The sequence below is a fragment of the Corvus moneduloides genome, chromosome 13 (genome assembly GCF_009650955.1).
Source record: "Corvus moneduloides isolate bCorMon1 chromosome 13, bCorMon1.pri, whole genome shotgun sequence".
Lineage (NCBI taxonomy): Eukaryota > Metazoa > Chordata > Aves > Passeriformes > Corvidae > Corvus > Corvus moneduloides.
This window is the reverse complement of record NC_045488.1, coordinates 20,273,932-20,289,926: the sequence shown is the minus strand read 5'-3', so window position 1 is coordinate 20,289,926 and position 15,995 is coordinate 20,273,932. Positions and strand designations below refer to the sequence as shown.

At 48.9% G+C, this 15,995-nt stretch overlaps 1 protein-coding gene across 5 annotated transcripts in view; it reads left to right on the top strand.

Annotated features, from left to right (window-relative positions):
- CSNK1G1 (casein kinase 1 gamma 1) overlaps positions 1 to 15,995 on the top strand; it is a 107,854-nt gene that overhangs the window by 79,359 nt on the left and 12,500 nt on the right. For all 5 annotated transcript variants that reach the window (XM_032122385.1, XM_032122384.1, XM_032122386.1 and 2 more), the window contains 6 exons: positions 2,503 to 2,737; positions 5,016 to 5,101; positions 7,096 to 7,180; positions 8,987 to 9,135; positions 10,721 to 10,825; positions 15,470 to 15,577. In XM_032122385.1, the coding sequence (XP_031978276.1) occupies positions 2,503 to 2,737; positions 5,016 to 5,101; positions 7,096 to 7,180; positions 8,987 to 9,135; positions 10,721 to 10,825; positions 15,470 to 15,577 (768 nt within the window). The remainder of the gene's footprint in view (positions 1 to 2,502; positions 2,738 to 5,015; positions 5,102 to 7,095; positions 7,181 to 8,986; positions 9,136 to 10,720; positions 10,826 to 15,469; positions 15,578 to 15,995) is intronic.

Sequence of the window (15,995 nt, the reverse complement as noted above, 5' to 3'; positions counted from 1 at the left end):
TAATTCACAGCCTTCCATCTATCCTGGTGCTCCCGTGCTTGCTGTTTTTCCAGTGTTAGAGCAATTCCAAGTTAGTCCCAGTTCCTCGAGTGGTTTCTCTGCCCATAAAAGAATGAATTCAGAATGTTTGAGCCTGTAGTTCAAACCCAAAGGAGTGGGCACTGCACCTCTGCATCCAGCACATTTCTGGAGTGGGAATTCCACTTCCCCTCTCCTTCAACCACTATGAAGAGGGGTTTGATGCCGAGGTTGTGCTGCAGCACTGCTGCTTGTGTGTGCTCAGGCAGAGTCTGGAAGGGAGATGCAGCACAGACACTCCACATCACAGCAACCACGAGCAGCGAGAGTGTCTTGTCAGGGTAAATAAAGCTACTCCAGGAAACATCTTTCGGGGAGCATCTTTCAGCTGCCATGGCTGAGCAAAGCTCTTCAGCATGAAGCGTCCAGGCAGGTGGAAGTAAAGAAGGAATATGAAAGACCTCACGGCAGCTGTGTGTGGTGGAAGCAAAAAAAGCAGGTGGGAGGAAAAAAGGCAGGAAAACAAGTACCCTTGAGTGCTGCTGGAGGATATTGTATTGGCTCATCTGACACCTCAGCTGTCCAGGTTGTTGTCCTGCTTGCTGCAATTTGCCGAGAGTTTTTAAAGAAGAAAAAAAATGGGCTCTTTTCAGGTTCTCTAATTGCTGTTGGGATTTCAACAACTGAGCTGCTCTGGTAGCAGGAACAAATCAAATGAGCCAGTCAGGCTCTGCTTGGAAGCTTGTTATGTGTGGAGAGGCAAGGAAGCTCTTTGTTCCACTTTCAAGGGTTGCATCTTCATTTGAATTGCCTCCCAACGTAGCTTTTTGTCTCCCAACCTGCTGCTGTGTCCTGTAGGTGATTCAAAGTGTGAAGAATGACTGAAGAGCATCTGCTCTGCTCTGCACCAGCCTGTAATTGATTGGAAATAATGGCTGTTAGCCGTGAAACCCATTTTCTCGGCACATTGGAATCAATCACTGCGTCGAGGGGAGGGAGCGGCAGCACGTGCTGTTCCCTTCTTTGAAGAGTCTTTGAGCAAGCTCTATTTTTTAAGCCTGATTCACCTGCAGCCAATTTTTTCCTGTCTGCTGCCCTCCCTGAACAGCTGTTTATTTTATAAGGAGGGCTGCCCCCTCCTGCCTGCTACTTCTTTCTGAGAGGTGGAAATGCAGCAGATTTTCCTTTAGAATCGGGTGCATGGTAAGGGAGTGGGATGGAGCATCGCATGCATATGGACTTCTAAAACCAGGTGTGGGTCCAAGATCTGTAAAGAGAAAGAGTGCTCTGAGTTTGCCAGCTGGGAATGTGTCTGGGTTCGGTGAGAAATGAAGGAGCAGTCAGGATCTGTCCGCCCAACGGAGTGAGCAGGGGGGTTGGAAGGGCTGACGGGGGGTCCCTGCTGCTTGGCTGGGGGAGAGCTGGCTCAGTGACCCAGAACTCCAGCCTGCAGAGCTTTCCCACCAGGATTCACCCAGCGGGGGTGACCAGCTGGTGGCCCTCACCCTGGATGCCCCCAGGTGTTCTGGCACTGCGCTGTCCCTCGCAGCGGTGTGGCAGTGACCTCTGGGGACTGAGGCTCGTTAGTGCAAAACCAGGAGTTGGTGGAGCTTTGCAGAGGTTTCGTAGCATCGCCAGCCCACAAATACCCGGATCAATCCCAGTGGCCTTTCCAAAGAAGCATCTTGTTTAACAAAGCCACTGTGCCCTCTGGCATGTAGGGCAGCTGCGACCAGGACAGCCATAAATGGGGGTTCATGTGTGTTCATTTGAAACCTAAAAAGGCAATTAAAGGTAATAAATGAAGTGAAATTGAGAATTATTTCCAGTTGGAATCATCTCTTAAGTTTGGGACCCAAAGGAGAACCGCTTGACAGCCTGTTCAGACATCATCTGCAGTATGTTTGGTTTCAAAAGCAATTTTAATGAACTTCTGAATAAGGTGTGTTGTTAGAGGCCCTCCATCACCTCAGAGGTGGGATTCCCGCCCTTTCACCTTCCCTTTCAGTCAAACTTCCAGAAAAACGTTAGTCAAAAGCTGAGAAGTATTCCAGCTATTCCTAGTTGACAGCAATGAGATTCATTATTATTTTAGTCAGCTTTGAAGATCGTAAAGATTCTGCCTGCCCAAAAATCCCCCTCCATGAAGAATCTGGCATGTCTAAGATAACATATGGGTCGAGGGAGGAAGGTGGTAAGACACAGAGCAACAGGGGAAGGCGGTGGGCAAGGGAAGAGCTCTTGGTAAGCGGTTTAGTATGTTTAAAATCAATACAAAAAGGCTGCTGCAGCTCCCCGTGGCATCCTGCCAAGAGCTGCATCCCAGCGGTAACGCCTCAGAAGCAGCCTTTGCCATTTCCGTGGGAATAAAGCAGGGAGCACAGCACAATGGCCCTGGGAAGGAGGGGATGACAAATCCCTCTTGCAGCTCTGCTGGGAGCCGGAGCCCTGCTCACAAATAACGTTTCCCTGGTCGTTTTGCAGATCTCTCGGATGGAGTACGTGCACTCAAAGAACCTCATCTACCGCGACGTGAAGCCGGAGAACTTCCTCATTGGCCGGCAGGGCAATAAGAAGGAGCACGTCATTCACATCATAGACTTTGGATTGGCCAAGGAGTACATTGACCCGGAAACCAAAAAACACATTCCCTACAGGGAGCACAAGAGCCTCACTGGAACGGCGAGATACATGTCCATCAACACACACCTTGGCAAAGGTCTGTCTGCAGGGGGGGAGTCCTTTAGGCTGGAAAAGCTCTCCAAGGTCACTGAGTCCAACAACTGACGAGCACTGCCGTGTTCACCACTGAACCGTGTCCCCACGTGCCACATTCACACACCTTTCGAGCACTTCCAGGCGTGGCAGCTCCACCACTGCCCTGGGAAGCCTGTTCAATCCTTGACAAGTGAATTATTTTCCCTGATAGCCAACCTAAACTTCCCCTGGCACAACTTGAGGCCGTTTCCTCTCATCCTGTCCCATTCCCTGGGAGCAGAGCCCGACCTTCCCTGGCTGCACCCTCGTGTCAGGGAGTTGTGCAGAGCCAGAAGATGCCCCCTCAGCCTCCTTTTCTCCAGTTTGAGCCTCCCCAGCTCCTTCAGCTGCTCCTGGTGCTCCAGCCCCTTCCCCAGCTCCGTTCCCTTCCCTGGACACGTTCCAGCTTGCCGTTTGATTCCTACAGACCTCCCACAGCATCTTGGCTCACAGCTCTCTCGCACCCTTGGAGCTATTTGTGAACCTTCCAATGCTGTTTACAGTTGTGAGGCTTTTTTTTCCTCCCCTCTTTTGAGGAATCGAGCCAGCTGAAATGTTGGAAGCCTCATAATTACAGTTTTTATTAGGAACTAAGTAACTGGGAGCAGCCCTGCACTGATAAAAGACAATCAGGCAGGCGGTGATTGCTGCACTGGATGATGGACAAATAGATTTTTATAGCACAGCACTGTCCCAATGCCTTGCAGTTCCAGGTGTTAGAGTTGGATGTTCCGTGACCTAGTAATTGGTTGGAGAAAATGAATGATTTAAATAACTTTAATCCTGGCTTTCATCTCCTCTCCTCGCTGCTTTCCTAACAGAAGATTACATTTCTGTGGCTGAAAGGCAAAAAAAACCCTATTAAATGTTTATATTCTCTTAAATCCATACAAGCAGTGAGATAATGGAATATTCTCTGGGAGGCCTCCCGGCATGTTGGCTCCCACTTGGAGAGCTCACTCTCTTTGGGGAGTCAGGAGGGATGAGCCTAGCTTCTAATTTTGGAAAGTGAAGAGTCAGGCAGGGCTGGAGGAACGGGAGGGCGCAGTGGGGCTGGGAAGCTGCTGGTGCGGGCGATGCGGAGGGAAGATGTGTCTGTGGTTGAGGTGCACCGTGTGCCTTCCTGAGGACCTGTTTCCCACAGGATGTCAGCTCCTGCCATGGCTCATGCAGGGGAAGGGTCCAAATCAGTTCTGGGGGTGTATTTGAGGGGGCTGTCCCTGCCCAGAGGGGTTGTGAGGAGCTGATGAGACCAGCCCAAGCTATCACACTTCAGACTCGGGGGTCTGACTGCAGTTCTTCTGAGAGACAAGTGCACTCAGCCATCTTCCTGGAAGTCCATCTGCATCACTGCTCTAAATGACCCAGGGCATCCTCTTTTTCCCCCCTTTTTATCAGGATAACTTCAGGAACTGTTGTTTCAGTTCCCATGTCCCCAGTGTTCCCACTCCCAGCATCTCCTGCAGGTTAAGTGGCCGCAGTGTCGTGGGCTGGATCTGCTCCGGATCGTGGAGGACACTGTTTGGAGCAGCTGGGGTTCACAGGAGAGGAGGTTGCACCACATGAGTCCATGAGCTCAGTGAACCCAAGGATACAGCTCAGCCCAGCCCAGCATTGCTGGCACATCTTTTGTTCTTTCCTATCCTCCCCTGGGGTTTTGGATACATTTTGGCAGCTTGTTTTAAGGATACTTTTTCCTTTGGCTCCATGCCCCTTTTCCCCCCTTCATTTATCATTATAACATCTGCATGGCAACAGCAGCAAGCGTCCCACAGCAGCGCTGGAAGGAGCTATTTTTGATCTGCTCTGATGAGCAGCAGGGGCAATTGGGAAGGGGTTGGCACTGTGCAAGGGTAGATCCCTGCAGCTGGTTGTGAGTACCCCCTGTTCCCGTTTAGTCCAGAGGAAATGATCCAGCACCAGATGGCACCATTGACACTGGCAGGTCGGGGAAGAATTGGGGCACTGCTTTATTCCTCTGCAGTTAAGAGTTGTCCGTTCTACCTCAGGTTGAGCTGTGTGTCGTGCAGCTCCCATGTTATCTCATGGCTTCTGGCTGATTTTACACATTTTCTGACTTTCTGAAACAGCTTCTAGGTGGTTTTGCATGAGATCTGAGCTGCAGACAGCGAGTGGACGTCCCTGTGGTACCTTTATCTCAGATGCAGGTGTGGCTGCTGCTGAGATCTCAGAGCCATTTCTGCCTCTGCAGCAATAATTTGTCATCTCTTCTCTTCTAGAGCAAAGTCGTCGAGACGACTTGGAAGCCCTTGGCCATATGTTCATGTATTTCCTCCGAGGCAGCCTGCCCTGGCAAGGATTGAAGGTAGGTTTGAACTTTAGGTTTTGTCCTTTAAAACTTTGGCTAGTCTCTACCCAAAGGAGAATCCACTGGGGAAACATTGGCAAAATCCAGTCAGAAACACTGTCCTCTCCTTTGTGTCCTTGAAGCCTAACACCAAGGCATTAAGTTTAGCTACAGGGAAGATTTTAAGGTAGAAATACATTACCTGGCACTTCAAGCTGCCGAATTGGTAGAATTTTGGAGAGAAGGTTGAACAGAGAGACAGAAACAATGAGAGAGCTGTGATTGGAAGCTGCCCCGAGCTGGAGCATGACTGGGACACAGTGGTTGTTTATGAAATTCAAGTTACAGCACACAATCCCCCAGCTGCATCTGTGATCTGTGTTTATAATGGGAGCAGTTTGATGGGTTTAGATGCACAGATGGACTTCAGCTTGAAAAACTGGTTTTCTGGCACAAGTCTTGGGCTTGGCTTCCCTCCAGACGCACTGGACACTCAGTGCTGGGGAGTTTATGAGATGCTGTGTACAATGTGGAGAGCTGCAAGTAATTGAGTTACCAACTGCCGCCAACATCCATCAGCTGAGCTAACCAGGAGTAAGTCATTTGCTGGCTCCAGAGCTGTTGGAAGCTGCATCTTCACTTCTCCATCACCTCCCTGATGATTAAGCTACTGTGTTCAGCTTTGGAATTGCAGGGAGTGAAGGGACTGAATGTGATCAGGTTAGGTTTATCAGGGGAGACAAGAGCTCCTGTTGGAAAAAGGAGTTGAGGCTTTGGGTTCAGAGCTCTGCAATGGTCAGTGGGTTATAGACCCAGCTGGGGGCATAGACCTTGTTCAGCTGTTTGTCACCACCTATCCAGAGTTAGTCTCAGCTCAGCCTCATCAGGCACATGCCAGAAATGTTGGCAACAGCTCATAAAAGCAAAGAAGGGTTTTTCAAGCATGAAAGGGATTGTGAAAGAAATCAGACTCTCTGATTTTATGTCCACGCCTCTCTGTGTGTTTTTCTAGTACATGTTTCCTTTCTGGCTTAGTTGAACTCATCTGCTTTAAATTAATCCTGTAAATTATTCTAAAATAATTCCAAGTTTATACAAGGCTCTACTAAAGTTCCTCAGTTCAGTGCTGAACTTCATAAGAATTAGTTGACTCCTATAGAATTAGTTGACTCCTTTCTGAGTCCAGGGCAAACACAGACTCTCCAGCTGGATTTAGAATGTGGCATCTTTGCTCTTCTAGGTTTCCTCAGCTTACGCTTCTGGTCTGTATTGTCAGGGCTGTGTCTGCAGAGAATATCTTACAGTGCTAATTGTGCTACTGCCAGGTCTAATTGGCATATTTTGAAATAGAGGCAAGAAACCCCACTTTTAGGGTGCCAACTGCAGCAGAGTTCTCTGCCTCAGGGTGATTTAGGTGGGAAATCCAACTGCAAATGGTTTCATTTCCTTGTTGAGCAGATATTAAACCAGTGCTGAGTGATGATGGTTTGGGGGTGAAAGGAGAGGCTGTGTGGGAGCAGCCTGGGATTTGGGAGAAGTGTGACAGATGTAGAGTCAGTATCAATGTGGTGACATCCTGTTGCACAGAGGAAGACCCAAACTGCTGTGTAATGGGTTTGTTTTGCAGTTGTTTGTGAAGGCAGCTTGACGGCCCTAAGCCTGGGGAGGTCCTGATGTGCCATCACAGTTCATGCACCTTTATTTCCTTCTCCCATTAAACCTTCCCTGCGCAGTCCTCAGGACTGGGCTGTGAGAAATGAGCCTTGTAAGACACTAATAAGGGTCGTGCTTTTCATTGATGAAGATGTTTTGAACATCCTTGGATGTTCCCTGCCGATAGCCTGTGAAATGTTCCTACTGGTGTAGGCCAGGATGCAGTTCAGTTACAAGTAACATCTCTTGATGTCACCCAGAATGGGCATTAAATACCTTGTTTTTCTTCCCATACAGCATGTCCTTTCTTACATGGTTGAACTCTTTCTCCACAACTGTTTTGTCTTTGTGCGCTGCAGGCTGACACCTTAAAAGAGAGGTATCAGAAGATTGGGGACACAAAGAGAAACACTCCAGTTGAAGTTCTCTGTGAGAACTTTCCAGGTAAAGCCCTGGTGGGAGCGTGTGAGTGCAGCTGGAGGTGGCCATGCCTTGTTAAACAGGATGGGCCTGCACTCCTCTGGCAGGAAGGATTTGGATGACGTGTATCCATCATGTCATTCCTCCAGCTGGCAAACAACTGGAGCTGCTGCTATAAATTAACAGGGCCTGAGGTCTTAAAATGAACAAACCTCTTTTCATGAAGGAGACTGGACAGTGCTCAAGGGCCTTGTGTGCCTGCTGTGCTTCTTGGCTTCCTTCCAAAAGAGCTCCTCATTATTTTCCCTCTCCCAAATGACCATGTTGTAACAACCGAGATAATTCTTTTCCAAATGGAAGGTTTCACAGGTGTTGCAGGTGTAGGTGGCCAGCTTGGAAGATGGGATGGTGTGTCTGGCCATGAATTCCACCTTCTGGGAGCAGTTTTAAGGAGAGTGTCACTAAGGACGTGCTTCTAGCCAAGCCCAACACCTTGATCTCCAGTTAAACACACCCTGGAGCCGGGAGAGCAGGGTTCAGAGTTAGAGCCTTCCCCAGGGTCCCTTGGCCACAGAGTGGCCCTGGGAGGTTTTGGGGAGGTTTCTGAAGTCCTGACACCAGGGAGAGCACCCACAATTAATCTCATTCCTGTAAGAACTGTTGTGCAACAACAGCAGCAAGCCTGAAATGGGCTCGTTGTTCACTCAAGTCACTGTAATTCCCCAGATGTGTGCTTTCAAAATCCACCTGATTCCAAGCAGAATGGCTTCAGGTTGGCTGTTCTCATCTTTTTCCCAGTACTCCTCCTCACAGCTCTTTCAGGTCTGGGCTGATGGGAGATGAGAGAACTGAGTTCTGTTCCTTCCTTGCCTGAAACCAGTTGTTCTCCACCTTCTGGAGGTACTTAAAAGAGGGGATTCTTTCTTCTCCTTTTTTTTCCCCTCTTTTACCTCCATGGAAGTCGCAAGCCACAGACAGAGTTAAGTGTCAATGAGAAGTTCTGTTCTTATTTTTGTCAGCTGAAGGCAAGGCCATGAGCCAAGGGAGAGCCAGGAAGGGGCAGGACATGAGTTCCTAGGGCTCAATATTCTGTGCGTGCAAACTGCCACCCAGCTGCAGGAAAGCAATTCGTTAGCTTAACACCAAACCCTGGTCTGTAAATTAACCCTCTTCAGGTAAATTAACCTTGGACCCTCCCCCTCTAGTCTAATTTTGAATATTCAGAGGTGTCATGAGGTTGGGCACTGCCGTGCTCTGGGCAAACAGACCTTGGTTGCTGCTGGAGCTCTGGGATGCCTCGGGAGCCCACCAATATCTCCTGCTTTCCTTCCTCAGATGAATGTCTGTGGCTGTTTTATAGAAACATGGCATCACAGAATCCCAGACTTGTTTGGGTTGGAAGGGACCTTAAAGCTCATCCAGTCCCACCCCCTGCCATGGACAGGGACACCTTCCACTGTCCCAGATTGCTCCAAGCCCCATCCAACCTGGCCTTGGACACTTTCAGGGATGGGGCAGCCCCAGCTTCTCCAGGCAGCAGCATTCTAAGTGCCTGTGAGCAGCCTGTCATCAGGTTCAGGGAGTTTATTTCTCACTCTGTTTATTTTTATACAAATGTACAGAATAAATCAAGGTGTGGAAGTGAGATTTGAGCAGGGGTGGGACTTCCATCTTTGCTTGAGAAGTGTTTGAATTGTTTTCAACGTTACTAAAAACCATGACTTGTAGGGGAAAAGCCAGAGGCAGCGCTGGCAGCCCAGACATTGGTTTCTAACAACTCCTTTGGAAGATTCTGGATAAAAGCTGCTGCTTTTTCCCCTTTTCCGGCAGAGGAGATGGCCACGTACCTCCGCTATGTCCGGCGATTAGACTTCTTTGAGAGACCAGACTACGATTACCTACGGACCATCTTCACAGAGCTGTTTGAAAAGAAAGGCTACACCTTTGACTACGCCTACGACTGGGTCGGCAGGCCAATTGTGAGTTGTCCCTGCAAAATCCCATGCCTTGCCTTCCAGGTGCTGCTTCCCCACCTTTTTGTTCCCAGTAATCCCAATTAATGCCAGTGAGTTTAGGATCAAATCTTTCATCTCTCAACACAGTGAGATGTCCTGACGTTGTGTTCAGGGGGTTCTTGCAGTGCCTGGAAGTTTTCCTGAGGGATAGAGGCCCCATCCCACCTCTCTGGACATTCAAGCCTCATTTTCCCACTTGTGACAATGAACACGATGAGACTGAATTCCCTCTAGTGTAGCACAGGATTGGAGACCAGAGTCTAAAATCCATCTCAAAGCAGGAGAATTGTAGAAACCCCCTATAATGGTCATGTGCCCGTTGGAAAGGTCCAGGAGGTCCAGGCAGGGCTCTGATGGATGTTCAGTGAATAGCAGAATCCCAGAATGGTTTGGGTTGGAAGGGATCTTAAAGCCCACTTTGTTCCAACCCCCTGCCATGGACAGGGACACCTTTCACCATCCCAGGGTGCTTCAAGCCCCGTCCAACCTGGCCTTGGACACTTCCAGGGATCCAAGGGCAGACACAGCTTCTCTGGGCAGCCTTGCCACCCTCACAGGAAGGAATTTCTCCCAAATATCTAATCTAAACTTTTTCTCCTGAACTCAGAATATCTTGGAGGACACTCAGTGGCCAAACCAGCTCTGTACAGCACATGGCAAGGAAATGTGGGAGTAACCAACCTCCATTTAGCAGTTCCATGACTCCATGTGGACCATGACCCTGATCTCGTTGTGTCACCTTTATCATCAAAAGCCAGTTAAACTCAGAAAGACCTTGGGCAAAGGATGTGTTATGAGAAATATGGCAGAAGAATCTAAAGCTCTTTGTTTTGGGTCATTCTGCTCACGATCCACCCCAAAAACCAGTAATGACATGTGTAAATGAATTGTCACTGGTGCCAGATCAAATGCCATCAGTGCTAAACTTGGTACCACTGCCAGTGCTTTACTGTCACAACTATATTTAGCATTCCCAATGCTTTCTGTGCTTAGCAGAGTTCCTAAGAAATCATTCCCTTTGTGAATCAAGATTTTCTCTTCATTTTTCTTTAATTACAAAGGCAATTGATAAAGAGCACCTTGTAAGACAAGCGTGCTATTGCTGACAACTGCGGTGGTTGCCATGGAGATCTCGATGTTGGGAGCAGGGATTATGACTTTGGTGAGAAGAGAGCAGATGAAGCTTTAATTTTAACACGTCCTGTTTCTATGCAAGCGTGATTTTTACAAGTGGTGAGACGATGGGATGAGGAAAACAAGTCTGTATATTTTCAGTTGTAATAATTCTGTGTGAGACGCACTAGGTGTGATCTGACACTGAAACAGGCACCTAACTGTATCTTCTTAATTAATTTTTATAAGAGACATGTGGTGCTGGTGTCCACCATCAAATCTCATGTCTGTAAATCACAGAGAATTTATAGCCCTGGCTGTAATTCTCCTTGGTTCCTTTGGGCAGTGTTTTGATGTTTTTCTGCTTCCTACCAGCTTGACAAGGTGCGTTTCCACATGTGGGAGTCCTCACCCTGACCAACACCTTGTTTTCCAGCCTACTCCCGTGGGATCTGTCCATGTAGATTCTGGGACGTCTGCAGTGACAAGAGACAGCCACATCCACCGGGACCGACCATCGCAACAGGCCCTTCGCAATCAGGTGCATCGCTTGGCTCCTCTCCCAACTCCTCTGGCACTGGAGAAGCAGAAGCCACATGGCACTATAGATGGCTGGGGCTGATTCTTGGTCATGGCACGGACAATTCCTGCTTAATTTAGAGATTATGATTTGAGGAGAATTTTATCAAAGCAACATGTTGTTGAAATAAGGTATCAACCAGTGGAATTCCTCGGGATCGTGAGCCAGCCAGAGTCCAGTTTGGAATGGGGTAACACAGGTTAAAGTTGATGATCCAGCCTGGTCAGACTCCCTGACTACCACATTTTTTGGGGTGCTTTTACTCATAGCACATGGACGGTGGAGCAGACTGAGAGTTGTGCTGTTGGCGGCCTGTTCCCAGGTGCCCTCTGCCCACGGAGCGTGTGGTTGCGATAGGGATGTGTGTCCCAAGAACATCCATATGTCCTTCTCAGAGCGTCCAGTTCATAGTGTGAGTGTTGCAGAACACGAAGGACAGGCAGGGCAGAACCCTCAGGAAGGCATCATGGTCTGGATGAGCTGCCACAGGGAAGCTGAATTCCCCATTTTCTCCTTTCTCATTGTACTGTTTTGTTGGCGTTGAGAGTTTGGATTTTCTGTGGTAACAGAATTCTCAGACGTTCAGTAGGTCTCCAACTGCAGCTCCCAGCTGGAGCTGTTGCTGCTCTTATTCCCAGGGAGTGGTTCTGGGCTTATTCTGCTCCTCCAACCTCCATGTTCTGCTTGGTTCCTCGAGCTAGGGGTTTTGGGTGCAGAACTGAGCATGAGGTGTAACAACCAGCCTGGGCTCAGCCTTCCTGGGCTCTGAAGGGTCACACAGCTAACATAAGGTAGGATACATCCCAGTCCATCAGCTACACTCAAGATGGCCCCTCCTTGGGGTGTTGCTGTAGGAAGCCGGGTTGTTTGCAGCATGTGTGATCAGTGTGGGCTGGAGTGTGAGCCCTGATACAGTCATCTGCTTTAATAAATTCCCTGATGGATGCAGTAACCCCTTGGTTTTGGGAGGGTTGTCCAGCCAGTTTCCCATTGTCCACCTTGACCACAGACATTCACGCTGTGTATGTGTGAGGGATCGTGTTGCCTTGACAGCACAGTGACACCTGGCTTCGTTTTCAGGCATTTTAGTTCACAAAGACCCAAAGAAATCCCAAAATATGCAGGCAGCCTGCAGGCCTCGTTCTCCTGAGCCGCACGGGTAGTCCGGATGCTGGATTGCACAGCAGCTTTTGTCATATTTTCACTTAAACATTACTTAGGATGATAAATTATTTAATATAACATGGGGGAAATCAGGTTCTTCTCACCAAAACACAAACAACTCTCTTCCGAGGGATTTTCCTTTAAAGTCTTGAGCAAAGCATTTCTCTAAAGGAAAAAGGCAAAATAATATAAACATCTCGAGCAGTGAATTGGAGGCGTGGGTTTGGGCCTCCAGATTTAATGGCCTAATTTTTCTTCTTGGGTATAATAACTGCAGATTCTCTCTTACAATATTTGGCTCCCTGTAAAGAGCTAATGCGGGATCTCCTCTTTGTAGCCTTTTCCTCTGGAAAGTGAAGGGTTTTAATCAAAGGTGAGTGAGCTCTTCCTCCTCTTTAGTCTTTAGTCTTGCCATGGAAGCTGGTAGGAGGGTGATGAGTGTTAATGGGAACTTGATGCTCCCATGCTGTGTCAGGGGACGTTTTGGTTGGATATTAGGAAAAGGTTCTTCCCCCAGAGGGTGCTGGGGCACTGCCCAGGCTCCCCAAGCAATGGTCATGGCCCAAGGCTGCCAGAGCTCCAGGAGTGTTTGGACAGCACTCTCAGGCACAGGGTAGGATTGTTGGGGTGTCTGTGCAGGGCCAGGAGTCGGACTGATGGTCCTTCTGGGTCCCTTCCAGCTCAGAATATTTTATTCTATTCTGTTCTGTTCTATTCTGAATTTAATGGCACCACTTCCTTGGTGTCGCTCCTTAGGTTGTGTTGGGCTCAGCTCAAGCCAACTTCAAACCCAGTTTGTCACGTACTTGGATGTAGAGCTAAAAGAGACAAATCTGGCTCTTGTGGCTACTGGGAGCCTTTCCTGGAAATTGCTTCCAGGCTCCCAGGCTTCTCCCGGTGCTGATGTAGCTTCATTCCCTGGGCTACTCAAGCCACCTGATGCCGTGGAAGAATAGCACTCAATATGTGCTTTCCACGAGCTCATAAAACCTGCATTTAAATTCTCCAATTGTTCCTAATCTTGTGAATTACAGCCGTTAAAAAAAATATTCCAAGGGAGATGCTTCTCCTTTGGATGTCACCAAGGACAAAAGGTGTGAGCAGCATCTCAGGCTGACAGGAGGAACGTGTAGTGAGAAGATTTGATAAACAAGATGACCTTAAGGTCCCTTCCAACCCACACCATTCTATGATCCTATTGACAAAACCACCTCTAGGGAAATAGCTCTTGGTTTTGGTGCTTGTTTGGAAGAGCAGCCCCGTGGGTCACTCCATGAGGCAGTCAGAGCAAAGGGAGCAACAATGGATGTTTTATGGAGACTTCTCTTTTAATTCTCCTACTTTCTGTATGTGCTCCTGCTCTAATTGAATGACAACTTGCTAGTGATTGTTGAAGTTTATTCTAAGGTGTCTGGAGCCTTCACCTTCACTGCTCAAAACCTGGGTTTATTCACTGGATCCTCTTGTTTCTTGGCCAGATCTGTGGTGTCTCATTCAGCTGAGGCCTGAGGCCAGCACAGATCTGTTTGTCCCACACTTCCCAGTCTTGGGAACCGTTCTTCCCAGTGGTCAGTTGGGTTCAGGTGTGCTGAGATCCTCCTGGGTCTTAGGTGAGCGCTGGATGTGCTATCATCAAAGCTGGGTGACTGCCTTGGTTTGAAAGACAGGTGTCTGCCAAGGAAGGCAGGAACCTCCCTTGGAATGGAGAGTATGACCCCCTTCCCTCTGAATTATTATAACTTTGAAATTAAGGGGCTTTCAGGCAAAGCTAAGGGAAAAGGAATAGCAGTTCTTTACTGGTATGTGTGTGGGTAACAAGACAAACAAACACCAACACCGGCAGCACCAACGAGCAGCAGCAGAGCCCAGGGCCGGCCTCTCCCGGCCGCAGGCCCTTTCCCCTCGGTGCAGTTCCGCTCGCGGCCGGCAGGGGCGCTGGTGGCTCCCGGCCGGGCAGGGCGGGTGCGGTGATTCCCCGCGCCTGCAGGGGGCGCTGTGGCGCCAGCTCGGCCACCTCTCTCCCTCACGCGGTGATGGCGGGAGAGCTGAATGGCGAAATGGGCTGCAGCAGGAGCCTCGGCGTGGCAGCCGGGACAGCAGGGATGAGCAGACTCCGGAGTAGCAAATGAAACTCCCCACCTGTAGCAGGAGCTGGGGGCAGGGGGCGCGGGGCTAGAGTGTAGCAAAAAACCCGGAGGAGTAGCAGAGAAAGCAGTGGGGCTGGGCAGCGGCAGCCCGGATCCCGAACCCGGCCAGGAGAGGCTCCCTCGGAGGGGCTGCAGAGCTCAGGGTCCCAGGTTTTCCCCTGAGGCACCCAAGTAGATGGTGAGGGTTCTTTCCAGTGAGGTAGGGTGAAAACAAGGTCCCAGTCCAATGCCTGCTTTTATGAGCAAAGGCTCACCCACAGTAAGGAAGAAGCAATACAAGGCTGGGCTCTGGCTGTGGCAGTGAATTCTCCCCGCATAAGCAACAGCTTGACGGTCCTCCTCCGATGTCGACAGAGAAAGGGAGCTAGGGGCTTGGCCCCATCCCCTTTCCTCAGCCTAAAATCTCGTGGTAACTCTGCCCTTCCCAAGTGAAAATCCCTCAGGTAAGAGAGTAGCCAGCTGCACCCTTCCCCCTCCTCCTCCCAGCCACGTCTTTTGTTCTCTTAAGTATGGGTAGTTGTTGTTTCTTAGCAACAGATAGGACAAAATTCCAAGAGAGAAAGAAACAAAAGGAAAAATCCTAACCTCCAGTAGTGACCCACCAGAGCTTCATGTGCAAGTGCAAAGTGATTCTTCTAATAAAACAGATGAAATTCTAGTAATTTAAATCACCTGACCTTTACATCTGTTGGGAACAAAGAGGAAACTTGTTAGCCAAAGTTTCTTATCTACTTTTCTGCAGAGAACCAAAAAGCCCCCAACCCTCTCTCCAGTCAAGCAGGTGTGGTGGATGTTTCCTTCTGCACTGCACAGGTGAATCAGTGTGTGGAACTGTCTTTGGGTGAAATGAAATGTTTGGCTTTGGTTTATGTTGCAAATTTTAGTTTTAAAAGATGTATTTGAGGGAGGTTGAGCTTGTGAATCTCATCTTGCTGCCATGCCAAGTGCTCTGGTGTGTGTGGCCTGACAGACGTAGTTAAATACTGTCGGTGTGATTGTGGCTGTGCTGAAATCCATGGAAGTGAAGTTGTCTAAAGAAATTAATTCCAGAATAGATCTTCCCCTTCATTCAGCAGCTAGAAGAGATGAAATCCACTCACACAGTGGATCACTGCAGCCACCATGGAGGTAAATAATGAGTGCACTTGGTAAAGGGGAATTTTAGACCAGCTAAAAGTGTAAATACCTTGCTTTCTGCAAAGAAACTAACTCACTAACCAACACACCTTTATTTCTTCTCATTCACCTTTTGCCCTCTCTTCTCTTTCTCTCATGCTCCTGAACTCCTGAGCAGGCATCATCCGATCGCCGAGGGGAGTGGGAAATCCAGCCGAGCCGGCAGACAAATACCTCGTACTTGACATCTCATTTGGCTGCGGATCGACATGGAGGATCAGTGCAGGTACCTCTTCCTCCTGTTGTGTGCAGCCTTTGTGTTAAACCCCCTGAATTCTCCTCAACTTGCAGCAATGTTGCAGTCAGGAGAGCGATTTCACTGGTCCTGTCCCGTATGTCATGCTCAAGCTGTGGTTTGGGAGGGACCCGAGCTGTGATGTCCAGCACCGTGGCTTTTACTGTTTCAACAAATTTTTTTAAGCTGTTTTGAATTCAAATTTGTTAAACTGAAGACAGAAAGGAGTGGTATTAGTAGGTCTGGTCTATAAAGCACCCTCTACCCTATGTTGGAGGTGCTCTAGGGCAGTACAGGAAGCTGAAGTAGGATTTGTTGGACATTATCCCCATTAATGTTGGGAAAAGAGTTGAGCTGTTCCAAGGAAGACTACCACCAGTCTGAGGGCACGGTGGGCACAAGGTGGATC